The following is a 19,342-nucleotide window of genomic DNA, read 5'->3' as shown; positions in this document are numbered from 1 at the left end:
ATGCTATGATACCACCAGACTCAAAGAATGTCTGGAAGAACTTGAGACACATAAAGAGAGATGTTAAATAATCATGTTTTGAAAAAAAAATGCTAGCTGGTGAGTCTGCACAAAGATTTTTAGATTTACTACAAAACAAAAAGAGATGTCCATAATCTCTTCTGAAGATATCTTCTGGCTTACTAGAAACAAAATAAAAGAGTAATTTTGAGCTTGGCTTTTTCAGATTTTGAGTTTTTGCATTTTGAAATTTAATGCATATTTAATTAGATATAGTCCAATTACCATATTAAAACATAACATTTCAGAAAACTTGCAATACATTTTTCTCTCACAAATATGTGAGTAATCACCGGATTAAGTTTCATGGTGATATCGGCAAGCTACATTTTTTGGCCTATTCACCTGGAGTGTCTCTTGACCCTTATAATAAGCCTATGGCAGCTATGTTGAAAAAAACTCATTTCCCAAAGTCAGATTTTACTAGATTTTTAGTATGTCATTTAGCAGGTCCAATAGTAATAGAATCCATAAAAAACCTTTTGTATCAATTTTTTTGGGGTTAAACCCTAAATGTACTCGCCTATTAGTGTGGGATGTCCTCTTAACCGGCACCCATGTGATGGTTCCCTGTGATGCCGCAGATTCTGTGCGCGTCATCACGGCTCCCGATGCGGGCGCCATTGAACATTTGAAACGCCATTCCCTCTTTAAAACTTTCATATCCCTTGCCAATATTAATCGTGGACTTCATTATCTGCTACGTGAACGTTTACAACATGTTTGCAATGTGTTTCATGCCTGGTGGTCTGACATATGGGTGCACACATTAGTTAGAGTCACGAGTGCTTCATTCATATTCAAACACTTCACGCACGCATCCACACAGTCACAACGACACAACAGAACATACACAAACGGCGAATTCGCTGCATGTGTCCTTTTGTGTAATTATGCTTATGGCAACAATGTTTCACCTTTAGAAAGGTAACCGCTGGGTTTTAAGATGTCTAAGTGCATCTACAAATGTTTGCTTAGCGTTTAAAAAACTTACCAGCACTTCCTCATTACCGCATCTTCCTAAAAGATGCGCGTCAGTGTTTGCCAATGCTTTATTCCCGTAGTAGAGTTGCGAGTGCACATGGTTGCACCCTCGCGGTAATATTTCAGTGTTTAAAACACCATATGACTGTGTTAATGTCTGTACATGTGTAGTATGTTTATTTAGTAGGCCTAATGTGATTCATTTAGTGATGGTACCATTTTAACTGTTTAGATTTAATGATAATGTTATCCTGACGGCCGACACCCCTGTAACTTGTGTCGTAATGGTTTAGTCCACCTGCGTGGTGCGTCAGGTAGCCCTAATAATGGGGAATTTGCTCAGTATTCGGGAGAGCTCCTTGGTGATGGACGTGCGTCCTTATGCTCCATTACTCCGATGTGTGAGTAACATTGTTGAACTGAACAACATTGTGAGCCTTTGGCTATTTTGTTTACTTTTCATTTTGTTATGTTGGCTTATCATAGCCCATTTATTTTTCCTGTAAATATTGTAAATAGTCCAGATGTATATATTTTTCTACATTTAAGTTTAGTTTAGTTTTTGTTTATTATTTTCCACTGGCTCACTGGATTTTCACTACAATGCACTTGGTGTCTCAAAAATAAACGGCAAAAACACCATCTCTGCCTCCTGCTGGTTCACTGTGCCACTACTCCAAGACCCCTCGACAAACTACTTTTCAACATTCCCATAGCCCCAGTTTGCTGCTGGCAGTTCTGGGTGCCTTTGGCAATGTCCTGCAAGTCTCATTCTCCTTACAGCGCTCACCCTTGGTATTCCCTCATATAGGATTTCGTTGGTTACATGTGCACTCTTACTGATTAATGCACAATGCACAATAAGGGATTTATTACCAATTTAACCTTAGTAAGGACCTAGTAGGCCTTAGATTTTGCTAAGTAGGTAGACGTGCATGCCTTACAAGTTACTCATGCAGGCATTAACATTGTATGTATTAACAGTGCTAATAGATGTAAAATAAAGTGTTACCATATTGGTTCATTATTTAGTAAATATTCATGAAAAGATCAAATTTGGCAAGACCACAGAGTTTCAATGAGCAGCATAGATGCAATACCTACTCTGGCCACCATTCTACACAGTGCACCTTTAATGCCAAACTTGAAGAAAGTATAAATCCATACATCTAGATGTATTGAAAATCTGAAATATTGGAACAACTGTTAAAAATATGGTGTTTTTCATCACATTACATGAAGAAACTGTGGAAAATCTTGTACTTTTAGTATGTAAATTAATACATTTGGACATTTATATTCCTGTACTATTTACTATTTACTGCTATTTATAACCGCTCATATACGTAGAACCTTGCACTTGTGTCTGCAAACTATCCTCACCCCTGTCTGTCGCTACGCTCCTGAGGACACCGCCAGGAAGGGATATGATGACTAGATTGATTGATTCATTTTATTTAGTCTATTAGATGTAAAAAAAAAAAAAAAAAAAAAAAAAAACATAACAGCAACCATACAATACAAAGAATAAAATAGACAGGGATATACACAAAAAAGTCCGAAGACTTATTTCCATTGTGGTCCCTTATGAGGTAGCAGGCTAAGGCATAAGATGGCGTCCTTACACATACTCACATACATACATAGGCTACCTACATATAGCCTACATATTCATAACCACATTCATTCAGAACACATAGAAGAAAATAGAGCATATTAAAAGAAATACATTAAAAATTATTCTGGAAATCACCTAACACATAGTGTTGACACTCTAGTCATTTTGCTTTAACCATTTTTTAAAAATGTGTCTTGAAACTGTTTAAACTACCAATTTATTTAAGTGGGACTCATAGTCCACACCAATGCACACGAGTAGGCTATATCAATATTGTTATTGGCAATCTCTGTTTTCCTGTGTTCTGAAGCACTTGGAGCATTATGAATTAAACAAATAAAGTTACGTATTGTTAGCAATATTTTGCATCTGGTGTGCAGCACTGCATTCAATACATTTTTGTGTCCAAGATGAAATGTCCTCTACTGCCTCTGTTTGTTAGATGTACTCTGGAAATGTGTAGTGATCTTAAGGCCTTCACCCACACAGACACACATAGGGTTCCCAGGAATGTTCAAAGACAGAAATGCCCGTGGGGATATGTAGAGCAGGGGTGGGGATATGTCTCGAGGGCCATTTGCGGCCCTTGAGGCCGTTTTATCCTGCCCCTGATATAATTTTAATCTTATGCAGCTTCACATGAAATATGACATGTTTTGTAATACATTTGCAATACAATTACGTTGCATTCAGGGGACCTAGAGATGGGTCTATTTTAAAGGCGGCTGCCTTCAATAGGCCTAAAGTGCAGAGAGAAATTCTGGTTTGTGTTCATAGTACGGCCCTCAGAGGAATTTTAAGGCCCTCGGATGAATTTGACGTGACCCCCTGAATGAAAATGGTTCCCCACGCATGATGTAGAGGGTGTGACGCCTCCTTGGAGGTGTTATCACACAGTCGCAGTAGTAAAACAAGTTTCCTCTGTCTTTGAGATTGGTCAACCGACCACGTACTGGCGGGGTTTAGAGACAAGTGTACAGCAACCAAGAGACCAAGACCACTAGGAAGAAGGAAAACATTTCTGTCTCTTTTGAAGGATCATCTTCAATATTCTAATATTTTGTGGATTATTGACTACAGTACATGTGCTAGTTTTGAAAAATACAGTACAAGACAAATACAAGGTAGGATATGGCACAGAAATCCAGGCATGACTGGATATTTGTAAATAAATCTATATTAATTTAGAAAGTGAAGACTTCTGTCTAATGCACTGATGTGCTGATTGCTGATTTGCTATATTGCCTGATATATGACATGGTTTATTTGCAACGGAGAGTAACATATAGAAAATATAAAAGTACCTGTAGTTAGACAAAATTCTACATGTTGTCCACAGAATGGTGTTCACAGTTCAGATCCCCCCCCAAAAAAACACACATTGTTGTATAAAATGTTTCACCTAATGTCACCCCTTCATTAGAAACCCATGGAAGAAAACAAGAAAAATGGAAGCTGTAAGGGAGACACTGCAATAGTGGTGCGTGGGTACACCTCTGCAGATAACAGAGAAGTCCAGCGAATCTTTCGTGAAGGAATGATGGAAATGGTGTTTGACACTGCTTTCCGAGGCTTAATGCATCACCCAGAGAGTCAACTCATATATGCAGCTCTAACAGGTGTGTAAGCTTTGATCAATTGTTTTATTTTGTTTGTGCTACAGTTTTTAAAGTATTTTTCAGTAGTTTCATGTCTCTTTTTCACTGCCGGTTTTCTGGTAGGCCCAGAGGTCTTTAGGTCTTAGGTCTTTCCCAATCGAAAAGCAAAAAGTGACGGCCGAGTCGTACAGTGTCAAGCTGTAGGCCTACCAGAAAACCGGCAGTGGAGAAGAGGCATTAGTGTGTACTGTACATGTGAAATTTATGTTGATTTTTTAAAAAAAATTGCAGTGGCAGTATATGCGTCCACTGGGTCCCTATGGCTGGCTTGTGGTGTAATGCCACTTGTCTTAATGGCACGGTGCTACTACAGTAAGAAAGCGGTGGATGGCTATCTGAAAAACGCCTGGGACATGCAGGACATTGCCCAGCACTACCTTGAATCCCCTGGTAAACAGAATCATCTGCTATTTCTTCTTCATTTAGGGTGAATAAAAAAAGTGCATGTTTCGGCTGGGTAGAGAGCTGAATGTACAGTGTTTATTGCGGATATTTTAAAATTCATGCCAAGCACTGCTTTATGTTGATATAGCCTACTGTCATGATTTTAGATCGCCACCTCTGGCTGGCAGAAATCAGAGGGTCCGTGGTTGGCACGGTCTCGGCCCACTGTCTTCAGGATGGCACAGTGGAACTGCAACGCATGTCTGTGGACCACCGCTTCAGACGACACAGAGTGGGTGCAGCACTTGGCCAAAAGGTCGTTGAGTTTGCGCGTCTTCGTTCCCAGGTCTCTTCCACTGGAGCCCTCTCAGTGATCCTTGGCACTACGGCTTACAACGCTGCCCCACACCGCCTTTACCTGAGCCTTGGCTTTCGCTGTGTGGGTGTCACGGAGGGATACTCCACTCCGGGCACTGACCAGTCCCTCTTGGAGCAAGCATTCTACAGAGTCCGCCACCACCACTACCGCCTGGACTTACAGTAGTCACACGCTTCTACAGTAGTGAATTTACATCTGGACATTTTTGGGAGAGATCTATCTTGTTATGGACCCGCAGAAAGTGCGCTCAGGAATAGCACATGGTTATGAAATCATTCTGTGGGATGTACTTGGTGTTTGAGCTGCTACAAACCATGACACTTCCTTGGTGTAGAAAAATAAGCCACATGTAAAACAATGGTTTTTGGATGTACAGTATAGAAAAATGTTCTTTGTGCGGCCTAATGGAGGAATGACTTGAAATTGAGATGACATTAGTTGAAATAAAAAAATATTTTCATATCAATACAGGTTCCGTTTCTTCCACAGGTTCTCAAGAGAGAACTGAATCATTTGTGCTTCATATTTCCTTGTCTGAGAAAATGTTTAAATTTAGTGTAGTGAATGTAGGCCTACATAAAACATTTCAAAATGCCTGGAACAGAAAAGATGAAAAACTTTATTCTGGGGATGCAATGTTGATATCTGCAGACTCATTTAAGAAGCCTGAATCTTTAATTAATTGCACATAAAATACAATTTGTGGTAAACACCTCTGAGTCTGACACAAACACAAAACATCTGTACACTTTGTTTGGTCATTTAACGTTAGCGTATTTACAGTGCTGGAGGTGTCTAATTCACATGCTAACAATCCATAATTACGACCATGCCATGTGGACATTAGTCTATTTAACTTATAAAATATACAAAATGTAAAATATTGTGATGTAGTTTTTCTGTTCCGCCTAAATGCAGGGCCTCTTCCTTTGTAGTATATGCAAACAAAACACACAGAGGCCGCTGGCTGAAGAAAGAGAGGCAAGCCTGTGATCCCCCATACCCCACCCTATACCGCTTTTATCTCTCAAAGACCACACGCACATGCACATGCACACGCATACGCACACACACACACACACACACACACACACACACACACACACACACACACTAGTCCTAATTATGAAATCCAGGTCCTACTGTGATGTAAATTTAACAAACAGGACAAAATCAAATCTGAGTGCAGATAAATGTCCACAATAAAAAAAAAAATATTCCATGCGTTGAATAGGCTATTGTTCAAAATATGCTTTGCCATGAATTTAAGGTTGGCTATCTCTGTGATTGTATTTGGGTATTTGAGTGGAGTATGTGCCATCATCATCCACCACATCAACAGAAATGGGAATAAACAATTTCAACAACGACCATGTTGTTCAAACAATCATCTGAACCATCATGGCCTTCTTGTTTTAGGATATTAGTTGAACTGCATTTCAAATAAATTCCCATGACAATCAATAGAAAGACGTTGTGAACTATGGGGTTAATAGAGACATACGTTGAACTTCGGCTTTTTTTCGCACACCTCAGCTGGCAGGTGCGTCGGAGATGGCACCATGGGTCACTCAGCAATAGTTCAAAGAAACTCCCGCACACTGACCATTTCGCTGTTCTTTCTTTAATAAACGACGTTTCGGTATGAAGGTCTAGTACTGAAACGTCGTTTATTAAAGAAAGAACAGCGAAATGGTCAGTGTGCTGGAGTTTCTTTGAACTGTTAATAGAGACATAAAAAGCTATCGTTCCTAAAAATGTATATGAACTGCGAATGTGTCTCTCATTTTCTCTTAGGCTATGTTTAATTCATGGCAAAGATGAATACCCTAGCACTTCAAGGGATGCCGTACTGAACATGCACCTGCAATTTGCAAAGCAAGCATCACCCAGTGGCAACCATATGATTTGAAGGAAGATCAATGCTTGCATCTACACTTTTATTTTATTTTATTTCTGAGGACTGGAGACTTGTATATCCTTCAGTCATGTTTATAACAGATTGATTGTTGTAGGGCCTACATAATGTTTGGAGAATTTTAAAGCATCCACTAAAGCAGTAGAATTTCCAATTCCTTTTTTAAGTGCGTTGTCATGGTTATATAGACAATTTTGCAAATTATTTCAAAGTTTTAGCATCCTTTCAGCGACGATCTCTAGATAGCCTACCCAGACACTGATTGGTTAGTCCTGTCGATTCAAGCTTGCATGTGTAGTTCGTTTCCTTTCATTCCATGTTTTAATTTTGGGCTTTTGTTTCAAATAGGGCCTATGCAGGCTCTATTTCTCACCTTGATTAGATTCTCATCAGGCTCTGATGTGGGGCTTGTCTCCATGGCAACCTCTTGATGTAGAATGGGCAAATACTGAGAGGATATGAAAAGCATTTTATCAGTCTTTGCCCCAGATGTAGCCTACCTTCATTTATTTGGGTCCAGCAAAGAAGCTGCAAATGTTGTCGATGTAGGCTCCTTCTTAGTTGTAGGCCAAATATTTTCAATTATTCTTCATATTGTTTTTTTTTTATATATATATTATTAGGCAACACTTTATTTTAGTGTTAGACCTACATCTATATAAGCACTAACCATACTGTAGCTATAGCCTACTAGACATTCTATGGCACTGACACATACAATGTTAATGCCTGTAGCCTATAAGTAACTTAATGTTCACCCAGCATTTGGCTGCCATGTTGAAAATAACCCATTTCCCAAAGCCAGATTTTACTAGATTTTTAGTTGTCTTGTGTCCTTTAGCAGGTCCAATAGTAATATTTCATGAAAAACTGTTGTATCTATTTGGGGGGGTTAAACCTTAGATGTAATAACCCTGATCAAAGGCAGATGAAAACAAAGCTGTTTTTTAATTGTTTTTTGTTTTGTTTTTTTAAATACCGTTTTTTGGGTGGTTCTAATTTCAACTGGAAGGTTCCAGCATTTGACAGCATAGGCCTAATGGCTATAAATGTTCACCCTGCCTGGATATACCACATGACCAAGGTGACTCTGAAGACCTATTTTGAGGTTCAGGTTCGAAATTACAAAAGAAAACATCACATAAGACAAGTCTCGTTTGCATTTTTAAAAAGAAGAATTCATGGAGAATGAAGAAAAAAATAAAATAAAAATCTGTGGACAATCCCACAAGGGGTTCTGGAGCTCTGGAAATGACACCCAAAATGATTTGTCAGACTTGTGAGGTCTTCTGGTCAAACACTGATGGGGTTTCCTTTCTATTTATAGCTTTTTATGAGAGTGTTCCTACTTGTCTCTACAAGGGAAAAAAATCAAGAGTTTTGCAACAAACTATTCCCATCTATGTACCAGCATGCCAAATTTGAGCTTCCTACATGGTTTAGTTCTTGAGCTACGGGCTTGTGAACTTTGACAAAAAAAAGAGTGTGAACAAAATGGGCACCCCCCTCCCCCAGTAAAATTGGCTGTAACACGGAGAGTATACATCTTACATTCAAATAAATTTACAGTGCTTCTCTTAAGTACCATGGATACACTTGGTAGTATTTTCAGAATTTTTTGAGACCTAAGTGCGCGGGCTCTTGTCAGGGCCGTCGTTAGGCCTATTTTAGGGGGCCTTTAGCCCCCCCCTACATTAGTATTACCCCCCCCTGTAACGATTTTACAAAAAAATAAAACATTTTTTTTACCTTTTTCCAAAAACAAATGCAGTAAAGCACTGAATACGAACCACCAAGAAGGCAAGTTAATCTGAATACAAGTTCATGGTTGCTTATTTATTGTTTAATGCCACTTATATCCTACTGCACAGCAATAAAAGCAGGGTGCACAGCAATATGTTTATGCGGGGGGGGGGGAGAACAGGTAGAGGACTGTGCTTTGTGACTAACAACACCTCGAGAGAAGTGTAATTACTTACACGGATGAAATCTTCAGACCCAAAGTACTAATTTTCACTCACAATACCCGTGTAATAAATCAATTTGACATTGTCTTGAAATTATAGTTGAGTTTTTAATATTTGTCTTAACAGTTTGAAAACACACATGAACTGATTAAAATAGCTACTAATGGAGTAAAAATGACCAAATATCTGCCGGGGATGCATAGTTTTCCAGGTAAGGAACCTGTTTTAATGAATCGCTTCCTGACCACTGCTTCTCCTGGAGACGCGCAGTTAGTAACTCCTCAAAGTTCCTAGTCCTTGTGTAAATTATGCTCTCTGCGTTTTTATGTAATCATATTAACTTCCGTACATAATATTCATCAGTTGAAACATTTTGAAATGTTTTGTTTAGCTTACATATAAGGAATGTTCATTAAAATGTGAAATAAAAAATAAAAAATCACTGTAACTAGTGTTTAAAAATCGGTATGGTGCTCTTAAAAGAATTGTTCAAGAAGACGCTTTTGCACATCTCTGTAGGTGGGCAGGTGCGTAGGATATTATCTCAGTGGGGTTGTCATTCAAGTGTAAAGAAATCCTACATACTGTCCATTCCACCAACAAACTTAAATACAACATGAAGAAGATCAGATGACCGAAACAATGTATTAAAGTTTGTTGCTGGAAGGGACAGTGTGCGGGATTTCTTTGCTCTTAAAATAATGAATTCATAGACAAAACCTTAGCAGGTGAGCTGAAAAAAATTGGGGCTAAGCCCCCCCTGTCTCTCAAACCTAGTGACTGGCCTGGCTCTTGTTGATTTGGCGTGGAATGACCCTTTTAGGATTTTTTTTGGGAGCTGTTTTTTTGTTTGTTTGTTTGTTTTGTCCTTCTCTCCTCCTCCCCAGCGCAGGTGGTACAGACACACTCACAGCGATTAGAAATACATATGCAGGCCTATTAATACCTTTTTAATATAGGCCTACTTTGTATTTGGGTATGTTGGGTCATTATTTAACGACTGATTATGATAAAAGTCTTATTCATAAAGGCTTTTACACAGCATGCACTGCCCAAAGTGCTTCACAATGTCAATAATGAAACAAAATGTTGTAAAATAAAATAAATATGAATAAATAATAATAAAAATGAATTAATTGTACGTAACACATAGGCCTATATGTAGGGAGCCGTTTGGGAGCCGAAAGAGCCGGCTCTCCATACTAAAGAAGAGCCAATAGAACCGCATCTCAAAAAAGAGCCGAAAATCCCACCACTACTCCGCTGTACAGCAGTGGTTCTGAAAGTTCACTGTCAGGCAATACCACAAGAACAAGTAGGTAGATTTGCAGCTCTGATTATTCATTGTTCTAAAGGTATCCGGTCTCTGTTCTGAAAATGCAGCTGGTGACTAATTTGCTCATTTTTTCGCTATGCTCTCCGACTAAACGTCAAGGAAGTGTTTCAAAGGTTCAATTGTGAGCGCGCCGAGGGGCCGGGCTTTAACATTCCAAACCACGGAATGACATCAGAGACGACCGGGATTTCTCCTCTTTCTCCAGCCTCAGACAGCCAGGGAGACACGACCCATTTTGGAAGTTTCAGCCGGTGTGCATTTCTAAACCGTCACGATGACCACCATCATCATAATTGAAGATCAGGTACGATTTCAGGAAGGACACTTTTATGCTAAAGATGATAGGGTCATTCAATTTCAGTTGTTCACTTACCACCAAGTTATTTTGGGCATCCTTTAGCCAAGTGTTCCCCCGTTTGCCTCAGCCCACCACACGGTGTGCTTTGCTAGCGACCAAGCTAGTTTTGTCGTGTTGTTGATCACCGGATCATCAATTGAACCATCCGCTTTGAAAATTGCCTGGTGCTTTAGATTCTCTGCTTTGTTTATTGACGAGAATACGTCTCCTTCGCTGTGTCTGTATTAATACAGAGACAGCTAGTGTGTGTGCTGACATGCATTAGCTTCATGCTCACATGTCATGTCTGTCTTTGCAGTGGCGGGATGAAGCAAACTAGCTAGTTGTGTTTCTGGCCTCTTCTTCGCACAGTACAACAACGTTCCAGACACGCTTAAAGGAAAGTAGGCATATTGTAGATTGCAAATATGCTATGACTTATCATGCCAAATAACAGGCATATCGAGCACCATACAAGGTGGAGTAAATGGAGCCAGCTTCTAACTTCCATACGCGGAGTCGTGATTTGAACGAAAATTATTAGGGCATGCATGGCCACTGTATAAGTTGCTCATCTCGTCTTGCAAGCTTGGTTGATCAAATAACCGTTTACATTCTGGTAGATCTAGTCTTTTTTGTTGGGAAACATTTGGGTTGTGTGTGGCTTACCGCCGGGGGTAACAGCACAGACATGCATAGCATAGCATACCGGTGTTGCCAGTGTAGTTACACTGTCAGCCACACCTGACACTAGGCGTACACATCATCCAGTCCAGTTGATTCAAAAACGTCTTGCGTTCGACTTTGTATCATGCAGTGTGTGTGAGTCTGGGGCCACGTGATTGCGGAGCATGTCTCGTCAATTATGAATGTGTTGATGTTTAGAGCTGTAGTTCTAGTTCTATCCATTTGAGTGCGATACAGATGCACCACATGGGACGTCACGCCAATATGAGTACTACATGGTCACGTCGTTGCCCTCTGTCGATGAAGGAGGGACTGTGACTCGTGAGCTCAGTGACACTCCCGTGTCATGTCATTGGCGCGATTTGTCACCATGCTCAGGACCTTCCTCTCAGTCATACGTCTATTCTGTATTTCATTGGTGTTGTGCCGACTGGTTGTGTCCCTTTACTGTGCACCTATTTTACAAACACCCCACTGGTTCATTTGGTGTGTTACAAAAACGGAGGCAAACAAACCAGTGCAAAGTCTCTGCTACAAGCCCTGGACTTTAGCCTTGTTGCAAGTGCAACAAATAACGCCCACTGATTTTAGATGTGCTGAACACACATTTAATAACTTCTTTTGCAGGATGGCTTTGACAAGGCACTGAAGGATGCAGGAGACAAACTTGTTGTGGTGGATTTCACAGCAACGTGGTGTGGACCTTGCCAGCACATTGCACCTATTTTCAAAGTAAGCCAGCACTTTTTCCTTAATTACTGTTCTAGAGTTCACATCAACTTTCCACTAAGATTATACACTCACCAACCACTTTATTAGGCACACTTGTCTAACTACTCATTGACGCAAAATTCTACCCATAGCTCTAAAATAAATAAGAACATGCATTTAGGAATATACTTGACATGGTCAGGACCCGATATGTTCACATTTTCATATTTAATATAATATATTGATATCATCTACTCCTCAGCGGTGAAGAGCATCTTAACAATAACAGGGTCCATCATCACCTGGTACGGACATGCTGCTTTGCACCATCGTTCTGATTTGAAAGAGAGCATGGAGTCTATACCCAGAGAACGGACAAGATTGTGGTCCCTGTGTCTCTCTTCAATCACAGAGCAGGGAGGCGTGGAAAGGCAATGACTGCAGTTTGTTTGAATAGAATGGCCTACAACTGACGCGATATGGTTACGTCTGCGAAACGATATACATCCGTAAAGCCCAATAAACAGCTGTCGTCAATCGTAAACCACACACCGCCTACAGGATTTACAGTAGGCAGGTCTCCAGCCCTTATCTCACTTAAGACCAGGCAAGGTGCGAGAAGGGCTGGTGGTCCGAGTATTTCTTAAACTGCTGATCAACTGGCATATTAACTAAAAAACATATTTAGGGTTTGCAGAGAATGGCCAGAAAAAGAGAAAATATCTCAGTTCTGTGAGCAAAAATGCCTTTGAGGCTGATGGGCTACAGCAGCAGAAGACCATACTGGGTGCCACTGCTGCCAGCGAAGAACAGGAAACCGAGGCTACAATTCGCACAGGCTCACCAAAATTACACGATAAAATATTGGTAAACGTTGTCAGGTATAATTAGTCTCATTTTCTGCTGCAACACTTTGGTGGGTAGGGTCAGAATTTGGTGTCAGCACTATGAAAACATGGATCCATCCTGCCTTGTCAACTGTTCAGGGCTGAGTTTCCCAAAAACTCTTAAGTAGTACTTAAGCCTAAGTAGTACTTAAGTATGAGGGGCCATCTAGGCAATATCATATCACAAAAAGTTAATGCATAAAATAGTCGTATTGGCCTACATGCAATGTTTTGTTCTGGTACATGCAAATAAAATGCTTGCATGTGTGAGGTAAAATAATGTCGTTATAAACTTTTAGTGATGATGTGAAACCTATTTCTGGTATATTGCCTACTGTAGGTGGCCCCTCATACTTAAGTACTACTTAAGAGTTTTTGGGAAACTCAGCCCTGGCTGGTGGTGTAATGGTGTGGGGGATGTTTTCTTGCCACACTTCGAGCCCCTTAGTACCAATTGAGCATTGCCTACTTGAGAATTGCTGCAGGCAGATAGGTCATTTCTGAAGGCAAAGGAAGCTCCAACCAGTACTTGCAAGGTGTACCTAATAAAGTGGTTAGTGAGTATACGGCTACATGTGACACAACACGAAATCAGTGATCTCTGTAACTTACATCATTGTGTTTTGAATTTGAAAATGTTGCATACATGCATGTGTAGTTTACTAATACTTAACCCCATTTGTCTTTCTTGTCATTGCCAGTCTTTGTCTGAAAAGTACACAAATGTGGTCTTCCTGAAAGTTGACGTTGATGACGCAGCGGTGAGTATACTGATTATGGTTGTAGAGTACTTTTATTAATCCCGAAGGAAATTAAGGTGTATGTCAGCTCACATAAATACACAAATACAATACATACACAAAGACCTTATACACATAATTGAACATTACAGTAAAAGCAGGGATTAAAGTTTTCCGTCGCTACGACGGAATTCCGTCAACTGGATTTTCGTTTGGACGGTTTTCCGTCCCGTTATATTTATGTCAATACTTTTCCATTGGTAACTTGCCAACGAACTCAAAATCGAGAAGCACTCCTGGTCCTGAGAAGGCGGCGAGAGGTGTGTTTGTGTACGGATGTATACACTTACCATTGGCGGTGTGTACAAAACTTTTCACTATCAGTAGCTCCGTTTGGGTCCTCCCCTGTTCTTCCGTGTTCCAAAAAAAGTACACGACGGTCAACAATTCTGTGGGCAGCGCAGCGCGACGAGATTCAAAAAAAAAAAAAAATAGCCAAATTGTTGCTGATGGCAGATTAAGAAAATAATTGTCATACAATGATAAAGGCAGTGACGTTTCCATATCATGCACTGCTGCCGTGGCAGATATTGTAGAAAAAAAAATGAAAAGTTTTATTCGACTGCGCAGATGTCCTTTCATGAAGGGTTGGCCTTTAGGCATTTGTGACTCTAATAGCATCTCTTCATAGCCCAAAAAAACAAAAAATCCCCAATTGGGAAGGAATATGGCAGCTAACTAGGATAGCCTCCCATGTGTTTCACGTCAAAGTTTAGCGCCTTTGGACTGGCTGCGTGTCGAGGCAGTTGTCTTTGAACCGGATACGCCTAATTCACAGTCTCCTCTGCAAATAGCAGATTAACTTTGTTGTTGCCGAATACCTATCAAGAAATAAGTTAAAATGGGTTCATTTGGTCACGTATAAGGCTATCCCTGGCAGAGCCAATATTTCTGACACGTCGTTCTGGGAAGCATTGTTCTGATGGAGTGGACGGATCATGGTCGTAACTGCCGTTCCTCGCCGTTTGTTCTCTTTCAACGCCTTGTCACTGTCGTGGACATATTTCTGCTAATGCTAGCGTTGAAGCAGCAACCCGTTGGTGTGCGCTTGTTTTTTGAGTTGGCTCAACGTCTGTGTCCTCCCTCTGGACTCGCGTTTCGTTTGAGTTCAATAGCTCTTTGCGCATGCGATCAGGGGGATGAGTGGGGGTGATTTGCTGATCGAGTGGAACGGACTGCGCGAACAAGCTTGGGAAAGTGGGTACTTTGCTAAACTATAGAACGTCATGTCGGTGACTGTCGTGTCTGCTGCGTTCCTGTCAGCTTGTGAAAACGTGCGGCATAGGAAGAACGGGGACGTTTGTTTTTTTTTTTTTTTTTTTTTTAATCAATGCGTAAGCGTGTGCTTGGCACAGCACATCGAGAAGCAAAACAATTAGCCAGTAGTTTTCAAAACGGTCTAGACACGAGGTAGACATACCGCACCGGCTTGTAAAAACGTCAACAAGTTATTTGTAACAGGATGAATCTTGAAACAAGGCCGAAGGGTGAAAAACCTACAAATAATTAAAGCTAGTTCTCCCTCTGAGGTTGCTGTCTTGTCATGATCAGGCTTTTTTTTAATGTCAGAAATTACAACTGCAAGCAATGCGCACCAGTGCTCTTCACCAGAACAGAACAGTGTTTGCCCATTCTAATGTGAAGACAAAATATAGACTACTACTACAACAATAAAAACTCATAATGGGAGCATCCACTGTATCAACACATTGCAATTCAAGTCAATAATTTCTTTGAGATCAGCTTTACCAATTTGAAGCAGACACATTTGAATCCATCTGCATGATGTTGTGAAACAATTCATAAAACAATGGGTAGAAATAAGAGGAAATAACCACAAACATGCCCCAAAATTCAGTTTCAATCTTTGCAGTCTGATATAGTATCAATTATCCCTCCATTCTCGGCCAGTTTAGTCAATGCTGGTGAGCAGCCCAGTCCGGCCGCCCTTTTTTTCCTTTTTTTTTTGTATTTAGAATTGGCATCTGTAAACATGCATTGTAGGCCACATCTGATTGAGCAAATCTAGATCTAGTAACTACATGTACATCATACTGAGCTACAGTAATAGGCCTGACTGGGGTATAAGACTATTCATTGTCATGGCAAGTGTAAAGATTTATTGTTGGTTGAAGTTTCGATTTTTGTGGCACTTTTGGTATACTGGCCAGCCCTCAAGGACATAGACTATTTGCCTCTAGGCGACGCCCCGTCTGCCATGCCGCGTGGCTTGGCACCATTCCTTGCATGGATGTTTCGTATTTGAGGGCGAGCCTGGCTCCATTGGTTTTCGTGGGTTACGGAGTGCTACTCATGCGGGTGCCAACGCGTTAAAAAGTTAGTCAGATTAACTTTTTTTTTATTTTTTTGCTTGAATCTGTAAAAGTAAACAAAAACAAAAAAAAAAAAAAAAAAAAAAAAAAAAAAAAACAAAAAAAAAAAAAACAACAAAAAAAAAAAAATAAATAAAAACAAAAAAAAAAAAAAAAAAAAAAAAAAAAAAAAAAAAAAACAAAAACAAAAAAACAAAAAAAAACACAAAAGAAACAAAAAAAAAAAAAAGAAAAAGGCAAAAAAAAAAAAAAAAAAAAATAAAAACAAAAAAAAAAAATAAAACAAAAAAAAACAAAAAGAAGCAAAAAAAAAAAAAAAAAAAAAAAAAAAAAAAAAAAAAAAAAAAAAAAAAAAAATAAAAAAAAATACAAAAACAAAAAAAAAAAAAAAAAAAAAAAAAAAAAAAAACAAAAAATTTAAACAAAAAAAAAAAAAAAAACAAAAAAAAAAAAAAAAAACAAAAAAAAAAAAAGAAAAAAAAGAACAAAAACAAAAAAAAAAAAAAAAAAAAACAAAAAAAAAAAAAACAAAAACAGAAACAAAAAAAAACAAAAACACAAAAAAACAGAAAACACAAAAAAAACAAACAAAAAAAAAAAAAAAAAAAAAAAAAAAACAAAAAACAAAAAAAAAAAAAAAAAAAAAAAAAAAAACAGGTTATAGCACACTCTTGAGTACCGCCACATCTTTCTGCAAAGATGACTGTCCAGGTTCTGGTGTGTGCAGGCAACGTGCATCCCTTGTCCCCAATACTCACCAGGGCCAAGAATCAGCAATATGAAGACCTTAGATATTGAGGATTTATCATCATACTCCCCGTATGATGATAAATCCTCAATATCTAAGGTCTTCATATTGCTGATTCTTGGCAAGACACAAGAACTTCTGGATGTTCTGTGCCCCTGATGGGATAGCATGATTAAACGTATGATCCATGGATATGAGGGTTGCATCCCCTTCATACACTGAAATATATATATTTTTTAAACTCCATTGGAATACTTGAAATGAATGGTGATGAGGTGAAATTAATTGCCATTGCCATAGCCTGGCTATTGTGACTACAAAGTTCTTCCCATCTTTTGGTCTGTCCAAGCTGTGATGTTTTCAAGTTCACAGAGGACGGGCTCTGCATTTTTCAGTTGCCTCTGTATGCTACTTGGTCAAGGTCACAATCAATCAGATTACTCTTTTTCTCTGACTTGTCAGAGGCCAGTGACAGAACTAGCACATATTTGCCTTAAACCTGCCCGGTTGAGCAATTGCAGTGAAGGAAAGACCATTGTTATTGAAAGGATGATCCTGATCCAGCAAGTGACTACATTTTATCAACTGATTACAGAAGCCTTTGGCTCATGTCACGTGAAATCAGACACTTTGGGACCCGACCGACACAGATTTCAATCATGCTTGCTGTGCTTGTTTAGTAGCAAGGTATGCACTGTCGGGTCCCAAAGTGTCTGATTTCACGTGAAATGACCCCTTTGTGTTAACACAGGGATGAGGAACTTATGGTTACGTTTACAGCCTTCGAGGCTGATGTAATTTTAATGTTATGCAGCCAGCTTCACATAAAATATAACATTGAAATTACTTTTGCAATTCTATTAAGTTATATTCAGGGGATGTGGTGGGGTCTGTTTTCAAGGTGGCTACCTTCAATATAGGCCTAAAGTGCAGGGGAAAATCCTGCTTTGTGTTCATAGTACAGGCACTTTTACGGAATTTGAAGTGGACCCTCGAATGAAAAAGGTTCCCCACCCACCCCTGTGTTAAAGTAATGTGTGGTATTGATTGTGTTTTACTAAAATGTACAGCTTATCCTGACATAAATTCTTTGGTGTCCCTGCAGGATGTGGCCTCGTCCTGTGACATCAAATGCATGCCAACATTCCACTTCTACAAGAACTCCGCAAAGGTGTGGCAAACTCTCTGGCTCAGATCTGTTGTTGGTTCTGTAATAAATATATAGTATGTTATTTACACACACACACACACACACACACACACACACACACACACACACACACACACACACACACACACACACACACACACACATACATATATACATATATGTTATGTATGTATGTACGTGCTGTTGTCTGTCCCGTAGTAAGTAAATATTATGTTCCGCACATATTTACGTCATGTATGGATGTGCTTGTTTCTTTTCCGCGAACAGGTTGAGGAATTCTCAGGAAGCAACGCAGCCAAACTGGAGGAACTGGTCAAAACCCACCAATGAGTAATCGTGACGTGAAGTACAAACACATGCCGCTATCAATTAAGAGAAGCATCTCTTTTAAACTGTCTAATTTGTATATTGATCCTTGTCTGTGTAGATACATTAACAACAATGAAGTTTTTCTTATCACATCTCTCGGTTTTCTGTTTTGAAATAGTAGCCTTCACAACATGCAGGTGTTAACTTTCCTCATGCTGTCTGCACATTCACAATCACGGGGCTGATTTGTTTCTTGTTGCCATACTATTGCTAGACTTTTGCCCTCAATAATAGCTGTAGAGCACTAGGCACAAGTTAGGCATCTGATGGCTGCTACAATAAAGGAAAACAATTCCACATGTAAATTATGTCTTTGGTGTATGTGTTGTTTCTGCATAATTTGTTTGTGCTTTAAGAATGAATTACCAACTACTCGCTCTTTTTAAAATATATATATATTTTTTAGGGGCTTTTATGCCTTTATTTGATGGGACAGTCTGAGATGGTGACGGGAAGCGAGTGGGACAGAGAGACGGATTCCTGTTAGTATGGTCATTCTGACCAGGCATGGTTGGACTTACATTTTTGCCAAAATATATTGGGGGAAAGATGAAAAGTGTGTAGACCTTCTGATGAGAATTGTCTAATCAAAAACTCAATATAGTAATTTTTTCAATTCATTTTTTAAAATCCAGATCCAGGGAATCCACATCACAATCCAGTAGCACATTACCGGTAATTCTTTCCCAATATGTAGTGTAATGTAAGGTTATGTGACAGCCACTGTGCAGCAGACTTCGGTCTTGATGACCTGCAAAATACCGTACATGACACATTTTTATATGGTCCATCTAGTCTTTAATTTTGACATTACAGTTAACTCCTCCGAAACAAGTCAGAAAGACTTTGGGGGAAAAATAAGGTGTAAAAGTGAAATGTTCTATCAAACAGCTTCATTGGTGGAGGTCTGCAGCACTCCCTGAGTGCATTTCTAGTTTTACATATTTTGGTCTTCCAGATAAAAAGAAAATGGGATTTGTGGGGTCGTGTGAGGA

The 19,342-nt window shown here is 39.4% G+C and overlaps 2 protein-coding genes across 2 annotated transcripts; both read left to right on the top strand.

Annotated features, from left to right (window-relative positions):
- The first annotated feature begins 3,759 nt into the window (after positions 1-3,759).
- LOC134466456 (N-acetylaspartate synthetase-like) lies at positions 3,760-5,505 on the top strand. The gene is made up of 4 exons (XM_063220356.1): positions 3,760-3,786; positions 4,086-4,281; positions 4,552-4,710; positions 4,872-5,505. The coding sequence occupies exons 2-4, from the start codon at positions 4,092-4,094 to the stop codon at positions 5,246-5,248; spliced, it is 726 nt and encodes a 241-aa protein (XP_063076426.1). The 5' UTR covers positions 3,760-3,786; positions 4,086-4,091; the 3' UTR covers positions 5,249-5,505.
- A 4,923-nt stretch (positions 5,506-10,428) lies between these two features.
- LOC134465523 (thioredoxin-like) lies at positions 10,429-18,655 on the top strand. The gene is made up of 5 exons (XM_063219226.1): positions 10,429-10,608; positions 11,956-12,060; positions 13,628-13,687; positions 17,913-17,978; positions 18,246-18,655. Exons 1-5 carry the CDS (start codon positions 10,579-10,581, stop codon positions 18,306-18,308), a joined length of 324 nt encoding a protein of 107 aa, XP_063075296.1. The 5' UTR covers positions 10,429-10,578; the 3' UTR covers positions 18,309-18,655.
- The last annotated feature ends 687 nt before the right edge of the window (positions 18,656-19,342 follow it).

The sequence above is a fragment of the Engraulis encrasicolus genome, chromosome 16, assembly GCF_034702125.1.
Source record: "Engraulis encrasicolus isolate BLACKSEA-1 chromosome 16, IST_EnEncr_1.0, whole genome shotgun sequence".
Lineage (NCBI taxonomy): Eukaryota > Metazoa > Chordata > Actinopteri > Clupeiformes > Engraulidae > Engraulis > Engraulis encrasicolus.
The sequence above is the reverse complement of the archived record's forward strand: the minus strand, read 5'-3'. Positions and strand labels throughout refer to the sequence as shown.